Raw genomic sequence first — 16,936 nt, 5'->3', positions numbered from 1 at the left:
ATGCCAGTGATGGTTGGGCTTTGTGATGAATTAGGATGATGAATTCGACAATGAGGGAAAAACAGTGGGTAAAAAGGGAGTGACAAATGTGTAGTGCATATTAACACACAGGTTTTGTTTTCAGGTAGTTCTGCGGATGCAGCCTCTGGGCGGAGCCAGGAGTTTAACAGATCTAACATGATAATTAAATTGATTTTATTCCCTAACACAGGATGACAAGGCTGGAGCAATAATACTGGGGAGGAGAATTTCTGATACTTTCGGAAATATGATGTCACTAACCTTTTTAATTTTCTAGCTCCGGTGAATTGACACATGGGAGTGTGTCAAAAAGGGGGAAGTTGAGAAGTTGAGTTTTAACATCAAACAATGGTTATATGAAAATTTTTATGACTTTATTTGTGTGGTTAATAATTTAGGTATGGTAAAACTTAAGCTTATAATGTGTTAGACTTAGAAATGGTTCATTAATCTTTGATTTCTTTTACTAAATACACACATTGCAAATGTGCTCATAATGAGCTGGCACTCAGTCTTTTGAAGGTCGTAAGCTTCATTCGGCGTTATTGTTCGGATTGATATATTGCAGGTATTGACTTTGAGTGCAGAGGGGTAAATGCAAACACGCTTACACACATAGACTATGATTAGAATAAGTCCCTGGGTCAGAGAGTCCTGAACATGATATGCTAAACCAAACCAAATTTGCATCACTAGATGAACAATGGATAACAACAGTAGATATTAAGGCTAGGCAGAGAGGTGTTTTAGTTTTTTGCTTTACAGAGAAAGGAACGGACACCAGACGAGGTCACGGAGATACGAGGATCCTTTGCAGCAGAGACAGACGTGGGGACTGCCGAGACAGCAACTGGGGTCAAGTGTCATGGTGGTTGGGCTCGAGAACATGGATCCCATAAACACAGCAATAACCATGAAGGGGTTGGCGAAAATCTAGGAACACCAGACCAACGAGGTTCGGGAGGCTCTTGGTAAAAAGGGGGACACGGCTGTGACCCCAGAATACACAGATCACTGTTTGAAAATCGGGGCAGAATAATCCCCTGATCTGTGCACCAACTAAAGGGTGGTCGAACCCCTGAGGTCGAAGAAAGAAGAGAAGTAGTGAATCACCCAATTGGAAGATACTGGTAGCTGCAGCAATAAAATAAAAGTTCACCAAAATAAAGCTGTGGGAGAACTGGGGAATGATGGGAGTGTCATCTGTAACTGCTGTTATTGTTGTAAATCTAGTTTTTCGTGCATCTGAACTGCGCAAACACAGAGGTCATCCTATATATGGTCCACCCGTTAAAGGGGGATAGAGGGCCTCAGGACCAAGAAGAACTGGACCTTGCAACGCTGGAGTGTATGTTATAAGTGATCTCTTAAAAAAGAGATCAAAAGGGGGAATTGTGAGATTATTCTGTTATCATATGTTACCTTATATATGTAATCAAAGTAGTTGAATTATGATACTGCTGTAGGTCATATTATACCCCTTAATATAGAGTGTGTGATCAGTATGTAGTTTTAGTTTGCATTATACTTCTGACTTAAAAGAGTGTGAAAATCATTAGATCTATTGGATTGACCTGTACTACTCGACACTGTTGAATGTGTTACACTGTTTCTTGACATATTATACTGCTGAATCATGAAGAGAATGTTGGGTGCAGAAGGCCTTGTTGTTCTGATAGCAGAAGAGACTGACCACATTCCATACCCCCACCTTTGCTGAGAGTGTAAAGACAAGGAGCCGAGGTCATAACTTAGACAGAAAGAATGTGAATGTTTAGGCTTTTACGAGTAGGTGGGGGCCACTAGAGAGTATAAGAAGCTGAGTAACCCGTCACCATTTTGAGACTTGCTGTGACCCTCTGCAGGCAGGTCTCCCCATCATGATGGTTTATGCTCAAAAGTGTTGAATTGTATGAAAATAAATAATGGTTGATTGAGCATTTATACACCGAGCATTGTCCTTCCTTCAGCCCAAAGATTAAAACAACTGGGAGATTTTAACACTATGTAGCTTTAATTTAAACTGGATGAAAACTTTAGGAGTTACAGCTCTATTTTGAGTACCACGTCCCCTGCCCCCCAAAATTAGTTAAAGACGCCAAGATTTTTTACTTTTTTTACTCATTTCATATTTAGAAATGAGTATATCGGATGGAGAACTGAATCACTGTTAAATATATATGTAAACATGAAACAATCTTTTAAAAACCTCCACTACATCATAACTCTTCTTTCAGCAGATGGTTTTAAAGTATCTGAGTAATAAGGAGTAATATGATGGTTGAAAGAAACTCTCATGCTGTCATCCAAAATCACATGCTGTCACATCCAAAATACAGCACTATTGTTCTACAAGAACTATTTTTACTTTGACTCTAACAAAGCTTTTGTTTTTAAATAACTTCTTTCATTGATATCATCATATTTTAATGGCTTCCTTAAACATATACTGTATTTTCTCAAAGTTGCACACAAGACCTTGAAGTTGGGCCTTATCAAACAATCAGACTCCCCACCATGAAAAAGGCTCCGACTGGAAGGCTCAGGCTACAGCTGAAGATGTTACTGAGATTTTATCACAGAGAGACAGCACTATAATCTTAAACTGAAATCTGTGGGAGATTTCCCTGAAAGTAAAGATGGGTGTAAAAGAAGAACTCCCAAAAAACTTTAGAACTTACTGTGTGGCAGACAGCAGATTCTTGAAGTATTTTAAATCAGTGTTTTTCCATACACGCAGTTTTTAGTACCATTAAAATTAATGTTAATTTAGGTCATGCTTCAGAAAGCTGCCCAAATAAGCACCCAGAGGGGTTTTAAGATGGCTGCCACGCTGCTGCACTTCCTTCTAGAAGGACTTTGGTTTGAGCTAGTGAGGTTCAAACTGTCGGCGGCTTTTTCATGAGCACATCACATCAATGACAACTTTCCATTGGTGTTATTCCCACTATTACAGCACACAGTCAGAACGCAGTGAAGCGGTTATTTAAGGGAACAGGAAGTTACGTCATATGTCTCATATGTCACATTAATTATTATCAGCATCAATGACACAATCTATTTTGCTCAATACGGCTCAGTTTTTATGACTCTGTGCAGCTTTGGAGACAAATCTTGAACTGTGACTTCATGTGTGAGCTGTCAGTATCAGCAGTCTGACACTGTGTGTTTAAACAGTTTGAATGCTGTGATTTCAAAGTTTCCTGATAAATTGAAAAATTGAAATGATAAAGGAAAAGTGCCAGATTAAGAAATGTTGCTGCACAGATGACACTGAGCTGGAAATTAAAACTGCAAGTGTAGTTGTGTAGCTGTGAGGGACTAACTACAGCGGGATTGCAGTGAATCCCTCAAAGTCTCCATAAATCCATCTACAGGATCACTGGAGACTGACAGCAGCACTCAGAGGCAATCAGCAGGGGGCGCTCACTGAGTCCTGTTACATACTTTCCATGAATTCTGGAGAATATTTAACAGACAAACATGAACTCTGATCCTTCATAAAACAACTTCAGAGTCAAACTGTAGTCCAGCGTCTGAAGCAGGTTCTCATATCAGGACTCCAGTTTGATAGTTTGACTGTGAGCCTGTTCAGGGTCCACATGAACACTGAGTGTGACGAAACATCACAGCACAGTCACACTTCCTCTGTTAAAGAGGATCAAACAGTGGCAGATGTGTGAGAAACGTTTCATGATGTTGGTACTGACCTGCAGCGCAGTCTGATGAAGACGTCCACACAGACTGTTAGTCTGATGTGATGTGAGGAGAACAAATCTCTACCCGCACACTCTGTTTGAAAGGCTCTGAGCTGGATGTTGGAGACTTTGGAGTCTTTATCCAACACCAGACGTCAGAGATGAAACAAGACTGCATGTGTTCTCTGCAGAAACATGCTAACAAACAAACAAGCTGCTCTGTGATGAAGAGGAGACCTCAGAGACTGGAATGAATCAAAGTTGCACTTACTCAGCTTCTTCCCATCAACTTCTTCAGTCTGCAGCTCTCTGCTGTCTGTAGCAGGTCTGTGTAGAAACAGAGAAGATCCTTTGCTTCTTCTCCCTCAGTCTGAAGTTGCAGCTCACAGGACAAAGATCAGCTACCACACTCTAATATAACGCCCACACTGTATATAGCATTTCGCTAATAATTGTCTAGAGTAGATGTGGGTGTCTCTGCAAGCTTAAACAGTTTAAAACAGCCATTAAACAGTAAATCATAAAAGAGTCTTAAGCTGCAGCTCTCAGGTCAAAGCTCAGTTGCTGCACCCTGATATCAGTTTATAGGTTTAAATAAATCATTACCCTGAAACAAAAGTTAATCATGATCTTTTCCCTCTGAATGCATTTCACTTTGGGGTTCTCATCCTTGCAGGAGTTTTCAGGTCCAAAGGGGAATCCACAGAAACCCTGTGGGATGCAGAAACCAGCAAGAACCTTTCCGTGCATCAATGTCTCTGGAAAACTTCCACAAAATTTCCAGGATTATCCGTTTTGATAACCGAGACGACAGACCAGCTCGACGGCAGAGAGACAAGCTAGCTGTCTTCAGGACAGTGTGGGATAAGTGGCTGCACCACCTCCCCTTGTTTTACAACCCTGGGCCTAATGTCACCATTTATGAGCAGCTGATCCCATTTAGTTGTGAAACATATTGCTTCACGTGTAAATGTGTTGTGTCTTTCCACTCACTCCACTTGATTATAACTGATATAATTTTTTTATAACATTTTATAAAAAAAAAATAAAAAAAACGAGAAGCACATTAATTCATAAATGTGATCTAACAAAGGTAAAGGGAAAAAATTAACCATGTTTGCTGTTCATATGGCTTGTAATTGGGATGAAGTAAAGATCTGTTGAGTAATTTAACATAAAATTGTTTGATAGTGTTAATTTGGAAAGCCAAAACTCTAGCGGGTCCACCAGACCCATGAACACTGGCTGAGTAACAAAAATATGAACACCACACAAGGGTTAAAAGAGCCAAGAGCCTTTCTTTCCACTTCCTCCATGTAAAGGTTGGCTAGAAATTTGAAGTATGTAGTGGTGAGGCAGAGGTCTAACAGTGTGCAGGTCTGATCGGGTGTGAAGTTGGTCCTGTCTTCCAAGGAGCTGTCTTCTTGTAGTCGTTTTCTGACAGTCTCCACTGCCTTCGTGGTGGGTATGCAAGTGAAGAGAGAGACTACATCAAAGGAAACCATGGTTTCATTTGGATCCAGGGTAAGTTTCTGGACCTTGTCAGTGAAGTCGGTGGAGTTCTTGATGTGATGTGAGGTGTTCCCCAGAAGAGGTGCAAGGATGGTAGCAAGGTGTTTTGAAATGTTGTAAGTGGCTGAGTTTATGCTGCTGACAATGGGTCTGAGTCGGACTCCTTCTTTGGAGTCCCACTCCTTCTCCTTTCTTTGTGGTTCTTAGGAAGTCTGTAAATGCAGGGTATGGCATCCCCTGGATATAGGCAATGATATGTAGGGCAGTCAATGATTTTGTCCTTTTCAAGGTCTTGAAGGGAAGTGTGAGTACAAGAAAATAAATGATTTGAATTGTGTTCAGGTTTCTTTAGATGATAGGGTAGATCAGAGGAATAGGAAAGGATTTGGGTGTGTAATTGTGTAGAGAGAGAGGAAATTTACTGACAGTGGGGGTCTGCCTGTCATAAAAGGAAATAGGCAGCCATAGCTGGGGGTGGATAGGTATGTACAGAATAGGGTAAAAGCAGACAGATGTCATGAGCAATGTTTCAGTAAGATGTTGGTTTCATGAATCGTGTTTCTCATTACTGATCATGTGTCCACCATCCACTTGCACATGCTTACGTAGCACATATACATACACACACCCTAAGTATCAGCACAGGCTGGTACCGGACAGACACACACACACCTCTACACAGTCTGGACATGAGTTGCTGTTGTTGCCATATAAGGGAATCCCCAGGGTTTTATAGCATGTTTTGAAGCTCATGGGGACCACCGCCCCCCGAAGGGTGAGGCTGTATATGTGTAGGACTGAGGGACTGCCCCTCAGATCTGCTTGTTACATTGAATGATCCCCCTCTGCGCAGAATTTTGGTTTAACCCTTAGATGCACACGTGGGGTCAAAAATGACCCCATGGGTTGTTTTTCTTCAAAATCTTTAAAATGCAAAGTTGTAATATATTCATATTCCAGGTATTCCTCATAAAACATGTTTGTAACATGAGACCATTTGCATTTTTATTTATTTTTTCATTAATTTAAAAAAAATGCAGTTTTTGTATCACTACCCCACTCTTCCACAAGTGGGGTCAAAAATGACCCCAAGCAGTTCCTGTGGAATCTTCTATGAAACTTTCATTCTTAGCAACTCTGACTTACCCACTTACACTTCTGATGGATCAAGAATTATTTTTTTACACAGTAACATACATGATTTATAGTCAGGGCTGCACATAAGTGGTATGCAGGTGCGCATTTGCTGTCAAAATAAAAGACGCGTACCAGATAAGAAGTTGGAACGCTCGTTTGCGTACATTAGATGTTCTGGAGGAGGACAGACATTTGTTCAGAACTCTTAAAGATGTCGAAGAAGCAAGCTCCATAAGCAATTACTTTGGTGTTCCTCCACCGCAAAAGAAGTGCGTATTCTCTGAATTTCCAGGAATACTTTTATTTTGACAGCGAATGCGCACCTGCATACCACTTATGTGCAGCCCTGACTATAAACATATCATGTATGTTACTGTGTAAAAAAATAATTCATTTTGTGTGATTTCTATTGCTGTTATAAACCAACATTTAAAAATGTGTGCAGTTATAACAGTTTTTATATAATATTATTCCACTTGCCACAAATGCCAGTGCGATGGGGAAACAGCGACTGACACCAGTTTTATGTACTATTAATATTTATTAATATTGTGTAAAACTGTGTAAAACTTGTTCTGCTGTAGGATGCTGTGCAGAGTGGTGTGTGGCGAGCCATTTGCACTGTCCTGACACCATTATGTTTCCATTCAGGAAATAAATCTGCAATGATCAACCAGAGACTCTGTCTTCTTAAAAAAAATACAACACAACACAGAGTGGAGGAGTTTATTTGGGCCAGCCTGTTACAGCATGGTGAAGCAGAAACTGGTTACACAGTGATTTGTGTGTAGCTTTGGAGACAAGACTCAGTTTACATTGCTGATGAAACTATGCAAACATCTCTCAGGTTTTTAAACAAGAAAATTATCTGAGTAAGGACAGCATGGGAACAATGATCAGGTCTCCAGAGTGTTTCTAAACTGAGAAGTTTCACTGTGGATCCACTTCATGTGAACATCAGGTGAACTCCTCTGCTGTGGATCAGAGTTACATGTCCTCTAATTCAACAAAGCAGAGTTTGAGCAGCAGACTGTGAATGAGTCTCAGAGTCAAACACCATGAGCTCTGACAGCTGATTGGTGCTGATTACAGCTGTCAGGTGATGTTTTAGTTTCACTCATAATTAAACAACTTCAATTCAAACTGAGGAGACAAAACAGTCCAAATGTGGATTAAACATGTGATTCATGCGTCTCCAGGAATAAAGTCAGACTGTTTAAAAATCAGACTGTCAGAGAAACAGAAACATGGAGGTGTGCTCATGACAGCGTCTGATTCCTGATGTCACAGAAACTTTGGATTATTCAGCAGAGCTGATGTGGAGCTGAGATCTGCATCAACATCAATGTTACATATTAAACTGAGACAGTCACAGATATCATGTGTGAACATCATGTGATCCTAAAGTGTCTGAGTGACCATAAAAGAGCTTTAATACATACTGAGGTTGGAGTTTGCAGAGAGCTGACTGTATCAGACTGATTGCTGTTCCTAATGTTCTGTCAGTTTCTTGCTTTTTGTGTTTTGTTATTGGAAGGTCTTAAATGTCAGAGTCAGCAGGTGAGATCAGGTTTCTGTGATTCCTGATGTAGATCATGTGACCTGGTTTCTAGGTTACCTGACAGGTCAGAGGTCAGCGACTGTAACTCAGTTACTTCTGTTAATGTGAACTCACTGAGTGTTTGTGGTTTACCTCTCAGACTGACTGAAGTCCACAAGAAGATGATGATGGAGGAAGAGGAGGACAGAGCAGAGTCTGCAGGATCCAGCTGTCCGTCTGTGAGGAGTGACCGGTCCAAAGATCGAAATCCAGACTTCAGTGGTGAACCTGGACCAACGAGGTCAGAGAGCTGAACTCACTGAGTAACAGAAATAATTCTGCACTGACATTATAATCAGTGTTGATTCTGGTTGATTTTCTGTGTTTGTGAGCTGAGAGGAAATGAAAATGAATTTGTAACAAAAATCAGTTTTGTCCAGTTTTCCTGTAAAAAGCTGAACTCTAATCTAAGAGGATGTTACTGACAGGAAACAGCTGCATTATCTGCAGTCTGTGTGATCACAGCTGCTTCAATCATGTTTGTGTCTGCAGAGGTCAGAGGTCACAGTCTGCAGGGTCCAGCTGTCCGTCTGTGAGGAGTGACCGGTCCAAAGGTCTACCTCCACAGTTCAGTGGTGAACCTGGACCAACGAGGTCAGAGAGCTGTGATGACTCCTTTACATGTTTGTGTTTCCTGGATAAATCTGACCTGAAACATCCTCAGATTGTTACAAAGATTCATTAAAAAGAAAACAATGAAAGAGAAAAGATCCAAATGTTAGACTTGGTCATTTGCTGTTTGAGGACAGTGATGCTCATATCTGTGGGGAAAGTGTGACCTGAGTGGGTTCATGTTTGTCTTTAAAGAGCTGCTCTGATTCTCTTTGTGTCTGATCTGTTAAACAGTCTGAGAGGTCACACAGAGACCCAGCAGCTAAAGCCTGGATCATACTGGCTGCTGTTGATGAGACTCCATCAGGACAACACTGAACCACAGTGGTGTGGATGTAGTGGATAAATCCCACCATACTGTTCATGGAAATCAATCAGTGCAACTTTACACTGTATTACCAAAAGTACTGACTCGTCTGCCTTCAAACATGTAAACTTGAGTGACATCATACTCTGAATCCACAGCACTTAATATGATGTCAGCCAAGAGTTCAACATATAACAGCTTAAACTGTTCTAAAAAGGTTTTTCACAGGTTTAAAAGTGTTTACGGGCATTTTTAACATTTGGACTGTGCTCATGATATCAGGCTAACACAGGAGTACCCAGTTTAGTTTCATTTTGTGGCTTTTAGTTTCTACTTTTCTTTTCAATATAGGCCGTGTTAAGCATTTGTTCTTGAATGTTCATGAGAAAAAAAGCCTCAAGCTGTGAACTCAGTGATGATGAAATTACTGTAATGTTGTGAAGGATTTGACATGTAGCTGATATCAGTACAGCAGTGTACTCACTTCAGTTCCTGGGCTCAGAGCCTCATGCCAGAGATAAAGATCACAGATGCAGGAACAAACTGCAAGTCTCAGTGGGCGGAGTCAGAACTCCCCTTTGTTCGTTCCTCTTAACTCGTTCCTCTGAGCACGTTCAAACTTTTATCCACTTTGTTTTTCTTTAAGGTGGAGGTTTGAATCCAGGAGTTCATTCTGAGCTGTTGTCGTCATGCTGATCAGATTCCCAGTGAACCTGTTTAACCTGTGAGAGTTTCATGGGCTGTTTTCTAAAGAGTTGATTTGTTCTACTCAAATGAGGAAGTGGTTGGAGACGATGTGGTCAGTGCTTCAGTAGAAAGTAAAAAAAAGAAGAGACTGTTTCTTTCATTTACACCGCTCAGTCTTCATACAGAAGGTACAGTTGCATTTTTTCAGTATCATTGTTGCTTTTTTGTATATTGAACTCTGATAATGATAAATGAGGATTATATTGACTTTATACTGTGGTAATATTAGCTCTCCTTGTATACTGCAGACATGGCTGCAGCATCGGCTCTGGTGACGGAGGACAGTCTTCTTTGTCCGGTCTGTCTGAGTGTGTTCACTAAACCTGTGTCGATTCCCTGTGGACACAACTTCTGTTTGGACTGTATAACAGACTACTGGAGCACTCTGTCTGTACTGCAATGTCCACTGTGCAAAGAGAAGTTTTACACTAGGCCATTGCTTCGGGTTAACCCTGTCATTGCTGAAATGGCAGAAAAGGTTAAAAAATCTGTTCAAGAAATGTTTTTGAGTTCAGCTGAAGAAGCAGGAAATGAGGACGTGCTCTGTGATTACTGCACAGGGTCCAAGGTCAGCGCCCAGAAGTCCTGTTTAATTTGTTTAGTGTCCTACTGTCAAAAACATCTGGAGCCTCATCAGAGGATTTCAGCTTTGAAGAAACACAAGCTGATCGATCCAGTTAAGGACCTGGAGAGCAGAATATGTCGGGATCACGGTGAGCCTTTGGAGCTAATCTGCAGACTGGATCAAATGTTTCTGTGCCAGTCCTGTAAATGCGGTGACCATAAAACACATGAAACAGTGACTCTGGAGGACGAGGCTGAAATGAGGAAAACCCAGCTGAGATTAGAAAATAACACCATGGATCAGATGATCCAGGAACGTGAGCAGAAAATCCAGGAGGTTCAACAGTCAGTGAAGACCAGCAGAAGTAAAGCTGAGGAGGCGTTATTGTACAGCAGGAAGGTGATGACTGCTTTGGTGGAGTACATAAAGACAGAGTTCACCAGACTGTCTGAGGCGATCGAGATGAAGCAGAAAATAAATGAGACGGAGGCAGAAAGCTTTATTAATGAGCTGGATGGAGAAATTACACACATTAAAAAGAAGAAACTGCAGTTTCATGAAGCTTTGCTCATCAGAGACGACTTCAGGTTCCTGGAGAACGTCCTCCCTCTTACCTACAATAAACCCCAGCTGAAGGACTGGTCTGCTGTGACTGTAACCAGTGACCAGTTTATGATTCAGGAGACCCTGGCTGAGCTGGAGACAGCAGTCAGAGAACAAGTCAGCACGCTGTGTGATATAAACTTCAGAGATGGAAAAAAACAGAGGTATGATCTGAATTTTTTGATGACTTGATCCAGATACGGGTTCTCCTCGAAACACGGTGAGGTCACTCAATCAAAATCAGTCAGTCCCTTCATCTTGCAACCCCTTTTTGTATATGAACTTTTGTTTATTCAGTAAAAATAAAGAATAGTTTATCTCATATCTGAAAAATAAGTGGTAAACTTTATAAGTATTATAAAGAGGTATTACATAATAAAGGGACTGTAGAGAATTATTGTGTTTGTCTGTTAGAGAAGGAGCTCCGCTGGCTGGTTGTTAAATAGTGAAGAGGGTGGTCAGGTTTATGGACTGGTTCTTATACAGCGCTTTTCGATTTGACCACTTTAAGTGCTTTATACAACTTTCCTCTTTCACCTATTTTTACAAGCTTTGTTGTTTTTGCTACCTAAGAGCTCACTCTGATTGTAACATCGGAGAGCAACCTGCGGTTCAGATATTTTTTGGAGTCCAAATCCTTCTCTGAATTATAATCCAACACATCAATTACGATGATGATTATCATGATGATGAGGAGGAATAGAGTCAAATCCAAGTCCAACATGGATGATTTCCCCTCAGTGCTGCTGCTGAAATTTCCAACAGTGAATTTTTGGAATCCTTTGAACTGCTCATCTTGCAGGGCGCTGGAGACTGACCCAGAACGCCTTCATATTATGGTTTCAATGTTTTTACTGTATGAGTAGTCTGTTAAATTAAGTAATCTACGTGTATTTGTTGATGAGTGCCTACCTTTTATGAAACCAGTTTGGTCAGGATGAATTAAAAGGGGGGTTGTTTTCTCTAATCTCTTTGAGAGAGCTTTGCAGATTATTTTAAGGTCTACATTAATAAGAGATATTGGACGATAGCTTGAGGCAAATACAGGGTCTTTGCCTGGTTTTAGTAAGAGACTGATATTTGCAGAGTTCATATTTGGTGGTAGTCTACCATTTTCTTTGGTTTCCTGCAACATTCTGTAAAAAACTGGTGCCAGAATCGTCCAGAATTCTTTGTAGAATTCTGCAGGAAAGCCGTCTGGACCTGGAGCCTTATTATTGGGCATACTTATCAGGGCTTCCTGGAGTTCACCTGGCGTCAGTGGTGAATCCAGTGCCATTGCTTGGGTGTCTAATAATTTTGGAAGAGTTATGTTGTCCAGAAACTGATCAATTTCGTTTTTAGATGGGTTTATTTGTGGTGTATATAAAGTTTCATAGAAATCCCTAAAAAGTTTTGTTTATTTTTTTAAGATCATATATTGTATTCCCAGATAAATCTTTAACAGCACATATGGTTGTTTTTTCTTTATTGATTTTTAACTGGTTAGCAAGAAATTGTCCGGATTTGTTACCGTGTTCATAATTTTGCAGGCGAAGTCTTTGTACTAAGAATTTAGTCTTTTTATTAATAATTTCATTTAATTCTAGTACTGTGAAATTAATATTTTTATGTATTAGAATTGCTACTCCTCTTTGTCTAGAATTATAACAGGCTGAGAACACATCAGGAAACTCAGGTGTTTTAAGTTTATTCAAACCTGTGACAGGCATGTAGGTTTCTTGTAATAAAACAACGTCTGCCTGTAGTTTTTTAAGTTGGTTAAGTATTTTTAACCTTTTTTCCCTAGAGCCAGCTCCATGCACATTCCATGAGACAAACCTTAGCGTGCCCATAGTTGTGTGTTTGTGGCTAATGACATACGCTGTGTGTCTTGCTTAGACGGGTGAGGAAAATGGAAACACATCATATTTTTTTGTAAATAAAGAGAAGAAAATGCGCAGCGAGAAGCTCCATAGGTCTGACTATGTGTGTGCATAATAACTAATATGAGCAAATGTGTGCGTGTGTCCTATATCTGTGTGCGCTGTGTGGCTGTTGTAAATGTGTTGCCTTTAAACGCATGTGTGTGCGTGATCGTGCAGAGTGAGCATGTAGAGATAGAGGGTGTTGTTTGTGGATGGATAGGGAAACAGGCGATCGCCGCAGTGATGGAAAAGAGAGGCAAGGAAACCAAAGAGCAAGGTGAGCGACAAGAGAGAGAAAGAGGGAGAAAAGAAATAAAAATGGAAACATTCCAATTAAGGCATTGGCGGAGAGTGACGGTGACGTTATACTAGATTAGCAAACTGATATTACAAAGTTAAACAGATGTTAATGCAAGAGAGTGTGAGCGAAAAGAATAATGTAGCGGATTCTTATCTGGTGTGCGGTCAATACAGCCATGGAGTGGTGCCGGGGTCGCGGTAGAGCTGTCTGTCCACGTAGAGCTGGTCCACGGCGATGACAGCCCGGGAGCCTTTCTGGATAAAACTACGTCGGACTGGGAAGAGGACCCTGCGTCGTTCTAGGATCTCTCTGGGGAACTGGTCGTTCACGCTGAAGTCCGTTCCTTTCAGCTCTCTGCTGCGACTCTTCACCTGCTCTTTCTGCTTAAAGTGGCCGAATTTGGCAACAATAGGACGCGGTCTCCCGCTTCCTGTCTTCGAAGCCCCGATGCGATGCACTCTTTCAAACCCTATGTTTTTCACCGTGTCCTCCGGCAGCTTCAGGTGGGTTTTAATAAAGCTTCTCACGGTCGTTTCCGGGTCCTCTCCGGCAGACTCTGGAATGCCAGAAAACACAAGATTATCTCTCATGCTACGGGCTTGTAGATCGATAACGGTCTCTTTTATTTTTTTATTTTCTATGTTTAATTGGGTCACATTTTCGGTTAGAGATTTGACCGAGTCGTGGCATTTTCCGCAGCAAGTGTTTCCACCTGCTGCTGGCTGAATTCCAGGAATTCTCTCAGAGATTTAAATTCCCGGTGTAAGATCTCCACCAGGGACAGCCTAGCATCAAAACTGGACAATCGCTTATCGATTGACTCCAGGATGTCTATGATGTCTTTGCCGGCAGGCGATTTTGTGCCGGGGGAGTCTGCCGGGCGACATCTTTTAGATGACGACGTCTCAACTTTGGCCGGGGAAGACGCACTCTGAGCCTTCTTCATGACCAGGTGGTGGAAGCACCGGTCGATGTAATCTTGGAGAGCGTCCAAACTCTCCATGATAGAACAGATGTTGTTAGTTATATGACAATTGATTAGTATATTTGGTAATACTGAAGCTTAAAGAAACTTTGTTCAATTCTAAACTACCATTCGCTTTAATTTTCCGCCAAAATCTCCGGCGTCTGACGTCAGTTACAACATGAGTCGCTTACCTTACCTTGTTCGTCACTTCCGTCACTTACCTCCTCCCCGTCCTCACTTACCTCCTCCCCGTCTTGCGGGGTCTTGCGGTCCGATATGGCACAGTTCCCAAACCAGACAGTGATACAGCCACTCAGGATACTCTCGATAGTTCCTCTATAGAAGGTGGTCAGGATCGGTGGTGGAAGCTGGGCCCTTCTCAGTCTTCTCAGAAAGAAGAGACGCTGAGATTGAAGAGTTCACTTGGATGAGTGACGAAATGTTTCTCCCACTGAAAACTCTACAGGGAGTGCAGAATTATTAGGCAAATGAGTATTTTGTCCACATCATCCTCTTCATGCATGTTGTCTTACTCCAAGCTTGGAAAAGATGGCGCCGGTGTGTGTGGCTTGCCGTCTGTCACTGCCAGTGTTATGTTTGTTTGTTTTGATTTTATTGACTATTGTAATAAATGCCAACTCTCTCTTGGTGTATGATCGCCTAACCCTATTGGATCTCCGACCTTCTGCCAAAGGCTGGGCAAAGTGGAACCAAGCTGGACATAAAACTTTGCCCCCGCTAATATCGGAGATCCCGGCTCACCTGTGCCGTGTTCCAGATCCACCACTCCGGCATAAGTGCCGTCGCCGGGGTCGCCGGGGTCGCCGGGCTGGCTTCCTGGTGAAGCTGAAAGCTTCTTTAAGGTATTCTCTTAAGCCCTTATCCAGAAAACAAGGAGCGGTGCCAAACCTCCGTTTCTCTCGGCGATCGTTGGATCCTGTCTGTACCTGGCTGGTACCTGTCCTCGGCCTGGATGGGACGTCCCAGTCCCGAAAACCCTGCTCTCCTCGTCCCCGCCGGCGTGGTGTGAATCTGCGGAACCTGCGGCCTCTGTGTCGGGCTTCTAGGACGGCTAGCGACGGGGATCCGCCGCTCACCGCCAGGATTGGCCTGGTAAATGCTAGGTCCCTAGCGAATAAAACGTTTATTCTGAAGGATTTTTTCACATCCCGAGGACTGGATTTTCTCTGTGTGTGCGAGACGTGGCTGAGCGCCGGTGAGTGCAGCATCTTCTCAGATCTTCTACCTGGCGATTGCTGCTATTTTAATTCCCCGCGTATGTTGGGCCGAGGAGGAGGAATAGCTACGATCTTTAAAAGTCATTTTAAATGTAAGCAGCTATCAACCCCGTCGTTCACCAGCTTTGAACTGTCTGTGTTTGAGTTGGGCTGCTCTCACACAGTGTTGTGTGTGGTGGTTTATCGGCCTCCAAAATACAATAAGGACTTTGTGGGTGATTTTGCTGACTTCTTGGCTGAATTCATGCCAAAATATGATCGTGTTCTTATTGTTGGGGATTTTAATATTCACGTGTGTTGTCCTGATATGCCCATGGCGAAGGGCTTTTTAAACCTTATTGATTCGTTTAATCTGGTGCAATGTGTGACAGGTCCCACACATGAACGTGGACACACACTTGATCTTGTTTTATCTCATGGCTTTTCTGTTTTTAACATAGAGATTTGTGATGCTGTGTTTTCTGACCACAGTCCTGTGATGTTTGAAGTTCCTCTTGCCTGTGCCACAGTTAAACCTCGCGCTGCTGCTCAGCGCTGTCGTGTTTTTAACTCCTCCAGTGCTGAACACTTTTCAACAGTCTTTGACCACATCTGTCAGATCCCGGATTTTTTGTGCAGCCAGACTGAGGAACTGAGCTCATGGTTTTATTCCACCTGTCGGACTGCTTTGGACACTGTGGCTCCATTAAAAACCAGGCTGCCTAAAACTAAATCTGAGCCCTGGCTGAACAACATGACCCGAGCTGTCAGATGCGATTGCCGTCGAGCTGAGCGCAAGTGGAAAAAGGACAAACTACAGGTGTCATTCCAGATGCTGAAGGACTGTTGGCGTCAATATCAAAGAACTGTAAAAGATGCCAAAAGAAAACACTTATCTGACATTATTTTGTCAAACTGCCACAACCCTCGTGTTTTATTTAAAACTATTAACTCTGTTCTTAGTGCACCATATACTGACTGTATCGAGCCCTCATCAGAAGCCTGTGAAAATTTTTTACACTTTTTTATTGAGAAGGTCTCCTCTACAAGGGCTCAAATCTGTCCTTGTGCTCATGACCTCTCAGTCTCTGTTTCCTGCTCTGCTGTCTTTGACAGGTTTGAGCCTGTGACTCTGTCCTTTCTAAAGGAGACTGTTGGTCGTCTTAAACCTGCAGGGTCTCCAAATGATGCTGTCCCTCCTCGACTTTTAAAAGAGGTGTTACCTACAGTTGGTCCTTTGGTTCTTGAGCTGGTAAACCATAGTCTGATGTCAGGCGTTGTCCCTAAAGATTTTAAGCATGCAGTAGTCAAACCCCTGATTAAAAAACCTGCTCTTGATCCTACGGTTCTTGCAAATTACAGGCCTATCTCCCAACTACCTTTTCTTTCTAAAATTCTTGAAAAGGTAGTTTACAGCCAAATAATGGCCTTCCTGGAAAAGCAAAATGTGTTAGAGGTTTTCCAATCTGGTTTTAAACCCTTTCATAGCACTGAATCAGCCCTTTTAAAAGTTTTTAATGACATATTTTTAGCAACTGATGCTGGGGACTGTGTTGTTCTTGTGCTTTTAGATTTGACAGCTGCGTTTGATACTGTGGATCATGCCATTTTATTCTCTCGTTTGGAGCACTGGGTGGGCATTAGGGGCACAGCACTGGAGTGGTTTAGGTCCTACTTGGCGGGGCAAACTTTTTGTGTCAGTCTCGGTGACTATGTGTCGTCCTCCGCTCCTCTCTTGTGTG

The 16,936-nt window shown here is 42.1% G+C and overlaps 1 protein-coding gene across 1 annotated transcript in view; it reads left to right on the top strand.

Moving 5' to 3' along the window:
- Positions 1-8,061: 8,061 nt before the first annotated feature.
- Positions 8,062-16,936, top strand: part of LOC134624183 (protein NLRC3-like) — a 59,042-nt gene continuing 50,167 nt past the window's right edge. The window contains 2 exon segments of the mRNA XM_063469170.1: positions 8,062-8,231; positions 8,468-8,562. Of these exon segments, the coding sequence (XP_063325240.1) occupies positions 8,091-8,231; positions 8,468-8,562 (236 nt within the window). The 5' untranslated portion in view covers positions 8,062-8,090.

Source organism: Pelmatolapia mariae, linkage group LG3_W (genome assembly GCF_036321145.2).
Source record: "Pelmatolapia mariae isolate MD_Pm_ZW linkage group LG3_W, Pm_UMD_F_2, whole genome shotgun sequence".
NCBI classification, from domain to species: domain Eukaryota; kingdom Metazoa; phylum Chordata; class Actinopteri; order Cichliformes; family Cichlidae; genus Pelmatolapia; species Pelmatolapia mariae.
The sequence above is the reverse complement of the archived record's forward strand: the minus strand, read 5'-3'. Positions and strand labels throughout refer to the sequence as shown.